This window comes from Palaemon carinicauda, chromosome 14 (assembly GCF_036898095.1).
Source record: "Palaemon carinicauda isolate YSFRI2023 chromosome 14, ASM3689809v2, whole genome shotgun sequence".
Classification (NCBI taxonomy): Eukaryota; Metazoa; Arthropoda; class Malacostraca; order Decapoda; family Palaemonidae; genus Palaemon; species Palaemon carinicauda.
In genome coordinates, this window is record NC_090738.1 from 35521849 (window position 1) to 35539348 (window position 17500).

Below are 17500 nucleotides of genomic sequence, written 5' to 3' on the forward strand. Positions count from 1 at the left end.
TTTCCCGGAAGGTCCCAGACAGGGAGGCGAGGGCCGTGAGGAGCCTTCCTGTGTGGGGTGACTCCTTGTTCCCCTTGAAAGAGCTAGAAGAGATCATGGAAAAGGTGGCTAAACGAAAAGAAGTGAACGCTCCCAGGCCTCAACCGGTATGGAGGCCCCCCTACAAGAGATCAGCATCAGACGAACCCTCTACTTCTCAGGCCCCGCCTAACCTGACGAGGAGAGAAGCCCCTTCTTCCTCGTGGGCTTCAGCGCCTCAGCCCCCCCCCGTAGAGGAGCTCCAGCAGCGTCGGCCTCGTTTAGAACAGGGTATTCTGCCTCCAGGAGAGGCCGTTCAGGCCGCTCCTCCAGGAGGAGGTAGAGTGGGAGGCCCCTACTCCTGCCCAAGCCTCAGGTTGGGGGATGCCTCAGACTACATTGGCAAGCATGGAAGGCTCACGGAGCAGAGCCCTGGACAGTATCCGTACTGAAGGAGGGGTACAGGCTACCGTTCTTAACGGAACCCCCGCCTTTAATTCCGGCCAGCCTGTCGGAGTGGCTGGCACCCAAGGACCCGTTGAAGAGGGCGGCTCTTCAAGAAGAGGTGTCCACGATGTTGGAAAAGGGCGCCATGGAGGAGGTCCTGCACCCAGGGCCATGTTTCTACAGCCGCCTGTTCCTGGTAGAAAAGGCGACGGGGGGGTGGAGACCGGTGATAGACCTGTCAGCTCTCAACAAGTTTGTGCGAAAGACAGATTTCAAAATGGATACTCCGAAGTCGGTCTTGCTGTCCTTGAGGGAGAAAGACTACATGATGACCATAGACCTCAAGGACGCATACTTCCAAATCCCGGTCCATCCCTCAAGTCGGAAGTTTCTCCGGGTGAAATGGGGTACCCAGATCCTGCAATTCAAGACCCTCTGCTTCGGGTTGTCGACAGCTCCCCAGGTATTTACGAGAGTCTTCACGACAGTCTCGGTGTGGGCTCACGAGCGGGGCATTCGCCTCATCCGGTACCTGGACGACTGGTTGCTTCTTTCCTCCTCAGAGGACGTTTTGAAGGAGCAGGGTATAAAACTTCTCCAGTTTTGCAAGGGTCTGGGTATCATGATCAACCCAGAAAAATCGAACCTATCTCCCTCCACCAGAATGACCTATTTGGGGATGACACTGGATTCCCTACTAGTGAAAGCTTTTCCGTCAGAGGAGCGGGTAAGCAATCTTATGAAGATCCTTCTTCCTTTTGTGTCGGGGCAACCCAGGAGGGCGAAGGACTGGCAAAGGCTAATAGGTCATCTGGTGTCGTTGGAGAAACTGGTTCCCCAGGGGAGACTCAGACTCTGGGCCGTCCAATGGAACCTGAAGAACTTCTGGAACCAACTGGACTCGCCCCAGAAATTAATTCCAGTCCTGCCAAACACAATACCCTCCCTGGAATGGTGGCATTGCCGGTCGAACTCGCTCAAGGGGATGCCCTTCGCGACCGAACCTCCCGAGTTGCTTCTATTCACAGACGCCTCCAACCAGGGATGGGGAGCCCATCTCCTCAACGGGACGGCGAGAGGAACCTGGATGGACGGGGAGAAAGGCCTACACATCAATGTCCTAGAGTTGAAGGCAGTCCAGAAAGCTTGCCTGCACTTCATCGATCTACTAAGGGGAAACACTGTGGCGTTGATGTGCGACAACGCCACAGTGGTAGCGTACATAAAGAAGCTAGGAGGCCTAAAATCAAGGGAGTTGTGCGATCTCGCCCTAGAGATCCTAGATTGGGTGGAAGCGAACCAGATAGTGTTATTGACAAGGTTCATCCCCGGGAAAAAGAACGTCCTAGCCGACGGTCTCAGCAGGATGGGTCAGATAGTAGGAACAGAATGGTCCCTCCTCCCAGAAGTAGCCAGGCTCATCATTCAACGGTAGGGTTCCCCGGTGATGGACCTCTTTGCAACCAAGCTGAACGCACAACTCCCCGTGTATTGTTCTCCTGTCCCAGACCCAAAGGCAGCCTTGGAGGATGCCTTTCAGCACAAGTGGGACAACCTAGACGTGTACGCTTTTCCCCCCTTCACATTGATCAGGCAAGTGCTCAACAGAGTAAGGGCTGCCCGGAACTTAAGGATGACTTTGGTAGCGCCCTGGTGGCCGGAGAGAGAGTGGTTCGCAGACTTAAAAGACCTGACAAACCATCCTCCGTGGCCACTCCCCGACAGGCCAGATCTTCTACAACAGCCACACTTTCTCAGGTTCCACGGCAACCCACAGTCTCTACGCCTTCACGCCTGGAGACTATCGAGCGCCTCCTGAGGAAGGAAGGATATTCGTCAGGAACGGCTAAGAGGATGTCGCGATACCTGAGAAGGTCGTCGGCAGCGGTCTACCAAGCGAAGTGGGCCTCTTTCACGAAGTGGTGCGCTTCGAAGCGCATAAAACCCCTCAAAGCCTCAGTCCCAGACATCGCAGACTTTCTAGTATATCTCAGAGACGAGATAGGGATGTAAATCCCAGCTATAAAAGGAGTACGAGCAGCCTTGGGTCAAGTCTTCCTTCTGAAGGGCATCGACCTGGGCTCCTCTAGACACATCTCTATGCTTGTCAGGAGTTTTGAACAGTCCTGCCCCCCTCAAACTGTTAGGGTACCTCAGTGGGACTTAGCTAGGGTCCTGAAGATGTTAAGTAGCCCCCCGTTCGAACCAATGAAGGATATTGTAGACAGGGATCTCACTCTCAAGACAGTCTTTTTGTTGGCCTTGGCCTCTGCGAAAAGGGTAGGTGAGATCCATGGGCTGTCTTATGACGTCTCTCATTCGAAGGGGTGGAAAGAGATCTCTTTCAAGTTCGTTCCTTCGTTTGTGGCGAAAACCCAGAACCCAGCAGTCTGGGATCCTAAATTCGAGGGGTTCTCTCTGCCAGCTATTCCTAGGACTGGGAATCCTGAGGATTTGAGGTTATGCCCTGTCCGTGCCATTAGAAAATACCTTGAGAGGACTGCACATCTCCGGCCAGGCATCAAGAGCCTTTTCGTCTCCACAGGTGTTACAAAGAAGCAGGTATCGAAGAATACCATATCCTTTTGGTTGAGACAAGTTATTGCCAGGGCCTACAAGGAGGAGGGACTAGTCTTGCCAGGTACTCCCAAGCCCCATGACATCAGAGGTCTGAGCACTTCCTTAGCCTTTGAGAAGAACATGGCAGTGGGCCAGATCCTTCGAGCGGGCACCTGGTCGAACCAGTCGACCTTTACTGCCCATTACCTCAAGGATTACTCAAGAAGGTCCTTAGACGGGTTCTCCATTGGGACAGTCATCTCCGCGCTCCAAGTGATTTAACGGTAAAGCCCCAGGCACAATCGTGGATAGCAAAACCAGGAGACACAGGTTCGTTCCTTTTCACTCTAATCCCTGTTTCCTATCCCTATCGGAGATAACCACACCTATGTAACCAATGAAGAACACGTCTCTGCAACTTTGTTACTGGACTCAACATCAGAAGATTTTTCAAAGGGTGAGTACTTAGACACTAACGTGAGCTCTTTGTGTAGTTTACCCTACCGTCCGTTTTCCCAGTTTGTTTTTTCGAACCTAGTTCATATCTAGGCTTCTTGGCGTCCGCTTTGCTGGGTCTGAAGGTCAGGAAGCCACTCCCACCTCCTAAAGTGTAAGTCTCCTAAGAAAGTAGTTCGAGGTAAGTATTTGTGTTGGAACAAATCAAAAATTTTAAGTAATTTTTATTTTTCCTAACATACTTACCGAGAACTACTTTCGGGTAATGGCCCTCCCTACCTTCCCCGAGTGCCTTTCTGCCCTTGCAGGGACTTTTTGCAACATCCGAGGAACTTACTGACTAATGGGACCCAAGCGGACCTCGACCTAGCTCAAGGCTACCCTCGGGGCACGTTCTCTCACTCCCGGGTTAGCCCTCCATAGAAAACGGGTGTAGGGTATACTACACAAAACTCTGGTCGGTAGAGAGGAGATTACAGGTAACTCCTAAGAAAGTAGTTCTCGGTAAGTATGTTAGGAAAAATAAAAAATCTTTATGTATATATATATATATATATATATATATATATATATATATATATATACATGCATATATATATGTATATGTATATATATATGTATATATACAGTATATATATGTATGTGTATATATATATATATATATATATATATATATATATACAGTATATATATATACTGAATATATTTATATATATATATATATATATATATATATATATATATATATATATATACACAGTGTATGTATACATATACAGATATATACATATATATATATACATATATTATATATATATACATATACATATATATACATATATATATATATATATATATATATATATATATATATATATATGTATATATATATATTATATATATATATATATATATATATATATATATATATATATATATATGTATATATATATATATATATATATATATATATATGTATAAAAATCTAAATTGAGATTTATTTCTAAACTGAAAAATAACAGATGATGGTAAAAGACACTCATCAATATCAATGTAAAGATTAATTTTACTAGTCGTAAATTGACGTGTCAAGGTTAACTGGGTGCAAACAAATAGATTGATAGTATTCTTGAAAAAGCCTTTTAAAATTCATGCATATGCCGGCTTAAATTTACATATAACTTTGGTCATTATCCTGCAATTAACATTACTTGCTTTGGTAACTCTGGGATTCAGACTCTTTCTCAACACTTTTGAAGATTTTCTTTCTGTATACACCAACCCTTTTTCCTTATTACAACTGTTCTTATATTCTTAATTTATTTGAGTGCTTGTTTTAGTATCGTGTTCCTCCCAAAGTGTAGCACCCTACTCCATGTGTAGAATTTTTGCTCCTTACAAATGCTATGTATCTCATAGGCTTTTGCTTTACAGACATTGACAACAAGTCCATAAATTTTTATTCTTTCTTCCTTTTAAAAGGGAGGTAGCTTTTGGGTTTTCTTTAATTTTTAGATGATGATAATGCTATCCATATCATTTGCCGAGTTTCTTAACCAAATTCATTCTACTGATTTTCTCTTTGCCTTCATATATTTTTGCTTGATCTTTTTTATTCTGGCTAAAGCTTCTGATATAATTAAAATGTCATTGCTATAATTGAGTTATCTCATTTGTTCTGCTCAGACAAGGTCCTTTCCTCGTCAGGTCTGTTTTGCTGTTTGTTTAGCATTAAAATTAACCCAACAATAACAGTAATGCTAATAAAGAATGATAGTACTAATTGCTTATTTGTGATTTTAGCTTTGGTAGGCATTAAATATCAGTACAACATTCAGGACAACATTTTTCTTTTGTAAGAGTGATTGTCCTTCTAGACCAATAAAAATCTGGATTACACAAATGATGCAAAATGCAAGTGATACTTCCAGAAGTAGCGTGTGTACTGTACTTGCTTAAAAACTATTTATCGGCTAAATCAAAAGAAAAAGAATATTCATCCACCCATTATTTCATCCCCTTTTTTACAGTAATGCAGGACATGTGTAGCGACCCGCAAGAAGAGAAAGAATGGAATGAATTATTTTGTTTTGATTAAACCTTTTTATATATTCATCTCCTTTTCCAACTTAACCGAAAAGGTTTTGATCTTCCTCTTTTAAAGAATCCGTTAAAAGTAGTTTTGTTCTAATTCTTATAGAGTACGGTAATATATTCCTAAACTGGATGGTTAATCATATTGATTTTTTTTTCATAGTTGCTAACTAGAGATGAACAGACTAGCTAAGCATCTTTAAAAAATTTGTTTCCTTTTGTATATTTTCCAGAGACTAGTTTTGTTTACCACTGATAATGTCACTGTGGCTTGTACCCATTGTACGTGTAGAGTGCTGCCATTGTAGGACATCATTGTTTTACTCTTATATCTATTTTTTAAAGCACTGCCATCTCACCTTGCACTGTACAGATTAACAAGTAGTAATCTCTTTGGTGTGTATGATGACAGTGGTTTTTTCCTGGCACTTCAATTTAAATTTCATTGCCCAATATCTTTTGAACTTTAAAACATCAACAATTAAAACAATGGTACTAAGCTATAATGTGACGTACAAGATTTAAATTAAACTCATAATTCACTTCATTGTGGTGAAGTGTGATGTAATAAAATATCTGCTAATTCTTCTTTTTCTGGAACAGATTTCGACGAGATAAGGGTGGAACGGGATCTGGAACACCAAACAGTGCCTCTTCAGATGTTGTGGGAGGGAGTGGTCGAGTGAGAGATCCCGAAAAAGGATCCGGAGAGAGGTCGGATACTGAAGTTGTCAGCACTTCCGAAGCCCTCAAGGTAATAAAACATTTTATGTTTCCATGTAATTATTAGAAATTTTATTTTGATACAATATCTTGTTTTCCTACTGGTTATTATGGCTTTTTCCCAAATATTTTATTGTTTTATTCAGATGCTTAAAATTTACTGTACGGATATTTTTATACAGTAATTATGATTTATCTGCAAGTTATATTTTATCCTGTTTTTTTAGTGTGTGTGTTACTATATTGAAACAATACCCCAAAATAAACTTTATATGTTTATTGTGTAAGTACAGGTATTATTCAACTCTACATTTAAAAGTAAGGTAAATATTTCTTCTTAATTTCTTTTAGTTTGGTAAGGTGTGTTTATATAAAATGCATCAGTGGAGTCAGGTTTGTGAATATGAAATTTTTTAACTTTATTAATGAGAAATAAGTCTGGTATATATTGTAATAAAGTAGAGAACTTTTAGCTTGGGTATTTCTGAAATGTATATTTCTTGTCTCAAGTCTGAAATTATGACAAATTTGTAGAACTCCAAATTGAATTCTTTATTTATATTTCTGGAATGTCCTAAGATCATTAAAGATGATGTAATTCATTCAAGTATTAATTCAGATGCAGGATAGTTATTAATTCTGAAAATTAGACTTCCCGGGTTTAGATTCTTGCATATGAAGTCACCAGCAGTTTCTCCCTACAGTTAACTTTTTGCGCAACACACAGCTTCATTGCAATATCTTTGGCATCATTTGCATTGCTGTTCCTTTTTACTTTTTATTTATTCTCATGGGTCTTCTCTCACCTAGCTGTCCAGGTTCCTTAACTTTTTTAGATTCAAATGTTCCTCTCATTGTTGAAAAGCAATTTTTTTAGTGCAACCCAATGAGAGTAGAAATTACTGTAATAGGTAGTCTGGCAATTTCCTAGAATGATGGTAAAATAATGAGGTATAAAAATTTTTGGCTATAAGTATTTTATTGAGTTATTAATGTAGAACAATTTGATAATTTATTTCATTTTGGTATAATAGTATGTTTGGACCCCTCTCAGATGATAAAATCTCTAAGGATGTAAGATTTTTTATGTTTATCCAGTATTTATCATGGTATACTCTTAATTACCATTCTAATTATTCAGTAAGCCCTTGGTTTATGACAATCTCGCCTTTCAACATTTAAGGAATGCAACACATCACCCATAAGCTATAAATAAAAAATATTTTACCTTTGATATTTCCATTGTTGATACGAATGGCTAGACAAGATGGTTCAAGTACACCAGACCAAGATCTCGTATTGGTGGTGGATGAAAACAGAATAACTTAGTACCTGAGTGAAGAAAACAGCATATAAGCTTCTCTGAGTTCCTGTTGCTATACCGATCTGGTTGCAGTAGCCCTTATGTTTTACTGGTAATATTTCCCTCTAACGTTATGTTCTCATCATGGCTCCCAATCTTGAGATGCACAATTATGGCCTTGTATCAAAGGAAAGAAAAGCTATCACAATGGAAATAAAGTTTTCAAATGGGCAGAAATGGAAAAAATCTGACTAACATGAGCAGCATACTCAGACTTAGCCATTTGACTGTTGCAACGATTATTAAGAATGAAGATCATGTCTTTGATCATGAGAAGGGATCTGCTCTTATGAAATTATCTGTGATTACAAAGCAGTATATTTGTATCTTTATTCAAATGGAGAGGTTTTTAGTTTTTTTTTTTTTTTATTAAGAACAGAGTTGGTAGCGTATCCCAGTCAGCTCTATGGTAATTCAGGCAAAAGCAAAATTATCGTTTGACACATTAAAAAAAAAAGGCCAAGGGAGTTGAAGTGAAGAGCTTGTGGACAGTAGCAGTAGGTTTAATGAGCATACCAGTTATCATGACATTAAAGTTAAAGGTGAAGCTGTTAGTAGTGATAAAAAAGCAGCAGTGTGTTTCCTGAAATAATTATGTGGTTGAGACTTATATTTTGGAAGTGTATGCTGAATCATGCCTACATGGACAAGGAGGAGAAGACCACCAAGCCATAAATCTGGCAAGGAGAGTCTTGCTAATCCAAGGGTATTCAAGAGCATTTCGAAGGGTCAACAACCTATCATATGGAGATAAAAAAAGAAGGCTTGGTTAATGCTATATTTCTTAAAAATTGGTTTACCCACTTTTTTGTGTCAAAAGTGGAACAGTCTTATGCTTCCAAAGGTTTGCCCTTTGTTCTTAGAGCTGGATGATACCCGTGATGACCTTGAAACCTTAGAGGACTTTGAAGCAAATATCGAAGAGGTTAACCTTCAACCTAATACTACTACCTTTTTCCAGTCTATGTACCAGGGTGTCATTGGCTCTTGCAAGGCCTTCTTCCTTGAAAGGTTATTTCCTATGGTCTCAAAATTATATAACTGAAAACAACAAGGACTTGATTCTCAAGGACTTTCAGAAATCCTACAAAACTCCTTCAGCTGTTAATGAGATAGTGCTGCAGCTGAACTGAAGCTGATAAACTTGCATTGTATGTGGAAAATCAACTATGTTCTAAGTTTGTGAATGATTTCATGGCTTTGAGGTGGCAATTGACTCTATCATCAAGAAGGTTGTGAAACTGAGTAAGCAGCTTGATTTGGAAGGGGTATGATGTCAGCCACTGCCATCTCATGGAGAGGAGTATCTGCTAAGGACCTCATTCATCTTGAGAAGCATATAATAATAATAATAATAATAATAATAATAGTAGTAATAATGTTTGTTGGAAAAATGTTTACATGTGGAGAACTCTCTGGGCAATAATACAACTAAAATAATATTGTAAAATAAGAACAAAATAAAAATGTATATAAATATACAGTGTGTATATATACTGTCAAAAATATGTATGTTGATATAAATATACAGTGTATATATATACTGTCAACAATATGTATATGTACACATATATATACACCAATGCATAATATACAAAGCTTTGGTGAACAAATTTTCTAAGATACAAATAAAATAATTTTTTCCCATGCCTAGATTTGCATAGCAAAAATTTTAAGTTATGAATATTTTATCGATAATTTGTAGCTTTAAAAATTCATTACAATTAAACAAGTAAAAGAAAATGATAAAAGTGTCATTAGTAATGTTAAAATCATTGTGTAAATCGTACAGCCACAATAGAAACATAACTGAAAAACTGGTACTGTATTGTTATGAACAATCAAATTTTGATAACTGCTGTTTCGCTTGTATTTCAATTATTGTATGATGATAAACTATTGCCGTTATTATGTTCCAAAGTTAATTAGAATAAGATGTACATTTTTAAAATATACACTTACTTGCTCCGGAGAAATATCAAGAATATATTACTGTCAAATATTAACAACAAACTGTAGCTGAAGTGAAAAAGCAATCTTCATTGCTGCCAAACTGGAATTGGGGAAAGCTCTGTTTTGTTATAACACAATGTTATACAAGACTATAAAATTCATGAGTACAGTAAGTGCAAAATAGTTTATGAAAAGGTGAACCAAATTGAACAAAAACTACCCAATGAATTGGAAGCATCGCAAACCTAAGAACTATGAATTATCAAGCATTTCCTACATGGATTAAACTCTGGTAAACTATAATATGCCATTAAACGCAATAGTAAATAAGATGTGAAAGGTACTTTACGTAAAACTATTTACCATTGTATGATAGAATGATCCTTTAAGCATTATTTCTTTTAGAAAATGAAAAAAATATCCTTTGGAAGTTTACCTTAATCAGCTGATCCGGAAAACATAGATGGTAGACGGTAGTGTCCTTCAACTTATAAATGTAATCAATGGGAAATATTACTTACTCGCTGTTTTTATTTCTTGGTTTCACACCCCAACTGATGGTGATTGCCTTTCATCTTTTTATTTTTTTTAGTCATGCACTGTGTTTGGAATGTAATTATATTTTTTTTTTCTATTTTGAAGTTACAAGTAGTTAGTTCAGGTAGTTGAGTTCTAACTAAGAATTATTAATTTTAGAATTATTGTAGAGTAAAATATTTTTATTTTTTTATTATAATTAGTAAATAGTTTGTTTTGCTTACACTTTTCATACAGAGGCTAACCCAGTTCTCATAAACTACTGTACAGTTTTTTTTTTTTTTTTTGTGTAAGGGGATGCTACTGTATTGAAAATATTGAATTTAATTTTTTACTACTTACAGAAACAAAATGTACTTTCTAAACCTTACTTTTCTAGTTATTATTATTATTATTATTATTATTATTAGTAGTAGTAGTAGTAGTAGTAGTAGTAGTAGTAGTATTTGTCAAGCTACAACCCTAGTTGGAAAGGCAGGAGGCTATAAGCCCAAGGGCTTCAACAGGGAAAGTAGTCCAGGGAGGAAAGGAAAACAGGAAATAAGAGAAGTAATTAGAATAAAATATTTTAAGAAGAGTAATAATATCTAAATAGATATTTCCTATGTAAACTATTAAAACTTTAACAAAATAAGAGGAAGGTAAATAAGGGATTTTGACGAAGGAAAAATCTATTTCTGGGGAGAGACCTGTGACGCCCGGTGAAAAGGGTTCTTCTTTACACTTTTCTGATATAAATCTTCCAAATATACCAGAGAAAGATAAAAGCATGGAATGCAGAGGTTACTACCCTCGCGCGAGCACCTTGTGGGTGTCGTGTATAAAGCAGGGGCGTGTGAAAACAACTATTCACAGGCTGTCTTCCATTTAGATAATTCCTTCATCAAAGGGAAGGGCCGTAACAGAGGCCCTAGAAACCACACTTGGACCACGCTACTGACACCTAACACGATCGCCTTCTAGGACATCCTTCTGTTTTGGACTTTCTCGCTTGGTCGTATTTTTTTGTGCTCTTGGTGTTTTTCCCGTTTTTGGATTTAATTCATCATGACTGAAGCTACTACTTCACCTTTACCAATGTTAAGTACCATAGTTTGTTTTGACAGCTTTTTACAGTACCGGGCAGTTGTTCTTTTTCCAGTAGTGTGGTTTTTAATTATGGATTGGCTTGGCCTTCCTCGGCGTCGGCATCCATTGTTTGTTTTGATTTGCCTCGCTGGAATTTCACGTTAATATTGCCCATTTGGTACTGTCATCTAGGTTCTTGGTTAAGTCACTTATGATTTTTGAACCATTATTATTATCATTATTTTTATTATTGTTTTACTATGGTATTTTTTGCTAGCAAGTCCAATTTGGACGAACGAAGAATAACGTCCTTGGCTTTATTATAGTTTAAGTAGCCGCCTCGGGAAGGCGTTCGTTTATAGACTATATCTTTATATTTATTTTGTTTCGCAGTCGTTATTCTTCGTTCATAGTTAGAATAGTATGCCCGAGTGTACCCTCAAGCAAGAGAGCTCTAGCCCAAGACAGTGGAAGACCGGACCATGGTACAGAGGCTATGGCACTACAAATAAATGTTAATAAAACAAATTTGTTCAAGTAATCTATTTCATTACTGTATATTAACCCTTGTATTGGGGAAAAAATGAACTTTGGTGAGCTCGTAAAAACTTATCTCAATGTTTATAATGGAAGTCAAGGGGAAAATGTGCTTTGATGAACAAATTTTTGCTTAACAAATGTTTCTTGAGGAACGGAACTCATTCGTATAATGGGGAATTGGTGTACAAACACACATAAATAAGATTATTAGCCTAAAAACAGAATGGGAGGTATATTCTCACTATTCCATCTAATTTATCTTACTCTTGTTTGGTTAAAAGTTTTTATAGTTTATATAGGAAACATTTGTGTAGGTGTTATTGCTGTGCTTAAGATATTTTGTTTTTCTTTGTTTCATTTCCTCACAGGGCTATTTTCCCTGTTGGAGACCCTGGGCTTATAACATCCTGCTTTTCCAACTTGGGTAATAGCTTAGCAAGTAATAATAATAATAATAATAATAATAATACATACATATACTGTATATACCAAGGCACTTCCCCCAATTTTGGGGGGTAGCCGACATCAAACAAATGAAACAAAACAGGGGACGTCTCCTCTCTATGTTCCTCCCAGCCTGACAAGGGACTCAACCGAGTTTGGCTGGTACTGCTAGGGTGGCACAGCCCACCCTCCCACATTATCCACCACAGATGAAGCTTCATAATGCTGAATCCCCTATTGCTGCTACCTCCGCGGTCATCTAAAGCACCGGAGGAAGCAGCAGGACCTACCGGAACTGCGTCACAATCGCTCGCCATTCATTCCTATTTCTAGCACGCTCTCTTGCCTTTCTCACATCTATCCTCCTATCACCCAGAGCTTCCTTCACTCCATCCATCCAACCAAACCTTGGCCTTCCTCTTGTACTTCTCCTATCAACTCTTGCATTCATCACCTTCTTTAGCAGACAGCCATTTTCCATTCTCTCAACATGGCCAAACCACCTCAACACATTCATATCCACTCTAGTTGGTAACTCATTTCTTACACCCGTTCTCACCCTCACTACTTCGTTCCTAACCCTATCTACTCGAGATACACCAGCCATACTCCTCAGACACTTCATCTCAAACACATTCAATTTCTGTCTCTACGTCACTTTCATTCCCCACAACTCCGATCCATACATCACAATTGGTACAATCACTTTCTCATACAGAACTCTCTTTACATTCATGCCCAACCTTAACTGCCCCCAACACTTTGCATCCTTCATTCACTCTCTAACTTACATCTGCTTCCACTTCACTATTTGCTGCAACAACACACCCCAAGTACTTAAACTGATCCATCTCCGCAAGTAACTCTCCATTCAACATGACATTCAATCTCGCACTACCTTCCCTTCTCGTACATCTCATAACCTTACTCTTATCTACATTAACTCTCAATTTCCTTCTCTCACACACCCTTACAAATTCTGTCACTATTCGGCCAAGCTTTTCTTCCTCGTCTGCAACCAGTACAGTATCATCCGCAAACAACAACTGATTTACCTCCCATTCATGGTCATTCTCGTCTACCAGTTTCAATCCTCGTCCAAGCACTTGAGTATTCACCTCTCTCACCACTCCATCAACATACAAATTGAACGACCACGGTGACATCACACATCCCTGTCTCAGTCCCACTCTCACTGGAAACCAATCGCTCACTTCATTTCCTATCCTAACACATGCTTTACTACCTTTGTAGAAACTTTTCACTGCTTGCAACAACCTTCCACCAACTCCATATAACCTCATCACATTCCATATTGCTTCCCTATCAACTCTATCATACTCTTTCTCCAGATACATAAATGCAATGTACACATCCTTACCTTTTGCTAAATATTTCTCGCATATCTGCCTAACTGTAAAAATCTGATTCATACAACTCTACCTCTTCTAAAACCACCCTGTACTTCTAAGATTGCATTCTCTGTTTTATCCTTACTCCTATTAATCAGTACTCTACCATACACTTTTCCAACTACACTCAACAAACTAATACCTCTTGAATTATAACACTCATGCACATCTCCCTTACCCTTGTATAGTGGTACAATACACGCACAAACCCAATCTACTGGTACCATTGACAACACAAAACACATATTAAACAATCTCACCAACCATTCAAGTACAGTCACACCCCCTTCCTTCAACATCTCAGCTCTCACACCATCCATACCAGATGCTTTTCCTACTCTCGTTTCATCTAGTGCTCTCCTCACTTCCTCTCTTGTAATCTCTCTCTCATTCTCATCTCCCATCACCGGCACTTCAACACCTGCAACAGCAATTATATCTGCCTCCTTATTATCCTCAACCTTCAGTAAACTTTCAAAATACTCCGCCCACCTTTTCCTTGCCTCCTCTCCTTTTAACAACCTTCCATTTCCATCTTTCACTGTCTCTTCAATTTTGAACCAGCCATCCTTACTCTCTTCACTTCTTCCCAAAACTTCTTCTTATTCTCTTCATATGAATGACCCAATCCCTGACCCCACCTCAGGTCAGCTGCCCTCTTTGCCTCACTTACCTTGCGCTTTACTTCCACATTTTTCTCTCTATATATTTCATACTTCTCTACACTATTACTCTGCAGCCATTCTTCAAAAGCCCTCCTTTTCTCTTCCACTTATACCTTCACTTCTTCATTCCACCATTCACTGCCCTTCCTCATGCTGCCTCCAACAACCTTCTTGCCACACAGATCACTTGCAATCCCAACAAAATTTTCTTTTACTAACTTCTACTCCTCTAAATTACCAGTTTCTCTTACTTTCACTTCGTCATATGCCATTTTCAACTTTTCTTGATATTTACTTTTTACCCCCGGTTTTATTAGCTCTTCAACCCTCACTAACTCCCTTTTACATCCAAATACTCTAATCCCCCACTCTTTTGCTACAACTAATTTTCCTTCCACCAAAAAATGATCAGACATACCATTAGCCATACCCCTAAATACATGCACGTCTTTCAATCTTCCAAACATTCTTTTAGTTATCAACACATAATCCATTAACGCCCTTTCTACCACTCTTCCATTTGCCACTCTTACCCATGTATACTTGTTTATATCTTTCTTTTTGAAAAAGCTAGAGCTTATCACCCTCTATTGCTCAACACTCATATCTACCAGTCTCTCACCACTCTCATTTTCACCTGGTACGCCATACTTCCCAATGACACCTTCTACCTCTCCAGCGCCCACTCTAGCATTTAAATCACCCATGACAACTACATAGTTCCTTCTACACACCTAGTTAATTCATTCCAGAACTCATTCCGCTCTTCTTCACTTTTCTCACAACCTGGCCCATATGCACTGACAAAAGCCCAACATTTCCTACCCAACCTAACCCTTACCCACTTTAAGCTAGATGATATCTCCTTCCATTCCACTACTTTACCTGTCATTTATTCACTCAGCAATAAAGCCACACCTTCTCTTGCTCTTTCCCTTTCAATCCCAGACACTCTATCAGACATTTCACCAAACATCACTTCACCTTTCCCTTTTATCTTTGTTTCACAGAAAGCCAATATATCCATCCTTCTATTCCTAAACATACTTCCAATCTCACATCTTTTACTCTCTATGGTACTACTGTACATTCAAACACCCCAAAACTAGAGTGCGGGGAGCAGTCACTCTCCCCCCAGCTCCACCTCTTTGGTGTCTCATAGGATTATAATAGAGGAGAGGGGGTTCCCAGCCCCCTCGTCCCATCCCTTTTAGTCGCCTCTTACGACATGCAGGGATACGTTGGCGCTATTCTAATTGTTTTTATGCCCCCGCGGCCACAGGTGGCATAATAATAATAATAATAATAATTATCATAATGATAATGATAATAATAAACTGGTATACTGTATGTAGTAATGATATACACACTGAAAATTGTAAATATTAAGCAAAGATTCAGTGAGAATGTTAAAAAATGAAATAAGTTTTACAAAAATAATATTTAGACAGGAACGCGATGAGGCTGACAAAGCTAATAATTCAGGGAGTGGCTATGATCTAAGAATTGCTCATAGAATTATTAATGATATCTCTACTGGGGCAAAAAAGCATATACCCATCTAAAAGAGAGATGGAGCTGTTATAACAACAGAAGATGAAGAATGGCAATGTTGGATGGAACACTTAAGTGAGGTCATGAATAGGAGATATGAAGGGGATAATTTGGTTGATATACCTGAAGCTGAGGAAGACATGGATGTGCCCATGAATGAACTTGGTGTGTTTTAAGTTAAAGTTATCATTAAAAAACTCAAGAGGTGGAAAGTCCCGGGATACGATGGAACAACTGCCAAGTTGATATTGGCCGAAAATGAAGTGACTCCCAGAATACTTACAAGATTATTTTGTAGAATGTGGAATGAAGAGGCAAAATCTGATGAATGGGAGTTAGGAGTGTTGGTGAAAATGTAAAAAAAGGTGATTTGACTTTATTGTAATAATTACAGAGGCATCACACTCACATCACTTGTCATGAAAATATATAGTGTGCTCATTCTAAAGAGACTAGAGAGAAAGATTGATGAAAAGCTGAGAAATGAACAAGCAGGATTTTGAAAAGGCAGTAGTTGTACTGACCAAATTTTTATTTATGACTTGTACAGCATTGTGTAGAATATAGAAATCCATTTTTGATGGCTTTTGTGGACTATGAAAAAGCCTTTGATAGTGTGCACCGGCCAATTTTGTGGAGAGTCCTGGGTAATTATGGAGTTCCTCTTAAATATGTAAATTTGATTAAATCAGTTCATGAGCATAGCAAGTGCAAAGTTAATGGAGTCCTATCAAATTAATTTCCAGTGACCAGTGGAGTATCACCTATGTTGTTTATCCTCCTCATGGAAATTATAATGCATAGAACAGTTGGGGATGGCGGAGAAGGATCGGATTGGATTGGTAACAAGAAATTAGCAGACTAGAGTATGCTGATGACACTCCCTTACTAGCAAAATGCCAAAGGACTTGCAAAGCTTGCTTATCAGAATGCATGAAATATCACATGAGGTTGGGCTCAATATAAATAGAAGAAAGACAGAGATGATGAGAACAGAACATGTAATGGAAGATAAAATATCATTGGAAGGAGAAAGGATTAATGAGGTGGAATCATTTAAATACAGTATTTAGGAACTATGATCTCTAATACTGGATCTTTAGAATTTGATTTTAATGAAAAATTTAAAAAAGCAAATCAGACAATGGCTAGGGTAAGTAAAATTTGGAAATCAAATAACCTAAAATTGCATATAAAAATCAGGCTATATATCAGTCTAGTGAGATCAATGTTATTGTATGGACATGAGTTGTGGTATGGCAATGAAATAATATCCAACAGATTTAGTAGATTTAAGAACAAAGCCTCAGAAGAATATTGGTAGTGAAATGGCAGGACAGGGTTAGAAATGAAACTGTAAGAGAGATTATTTAAGTGCTGTATGTGTATGAGATCATGGTGAGGGGTAGATGTAGATGGTTTGGGCGTGCTCTTCGCACTCCCCCAAGAGAGATTAGTTCACCAAACTTTCAATTGGTCTGCACATGGCACTAGAAGAGTTTGAAGACCCAGACCTACATGGCTGAGGACTATGAAGTGTGAAGATGGAGATTATGAATGGAGAAGTATTGATTGAAAAGCTAAAGATTGAAACGACTGACGAAATCTAACCAAGGCTCTTTACGTCAATAGGGGTAGGAAGAGATGATGATGATATATATACTGTG

General features: G+C 38.6%; 1 protein-coding gene across 1 annotated transcript in view; it reads left to right on the forward strand.

Annotated features, from left to right (window-relative positions):
* LOC137653513 (potassium voltage-gated channel protein eag-like) overlaps positions 1 to 17500 on the forward strand; it is a 562168-nt gene that overhangs the window by 515789 nt on the left and 28879 nt on the right. The window contains exon 16 of the mRNA XM_068386969.1: positions 6178 to 6328. Coding sequence (XP_068243070.1) covers positions 6178 to 6328 — 151 coding nt within the window. The remainder of the gene's footprint in view (positions 1 to 6177; positions 6329 to 17500) is intronic.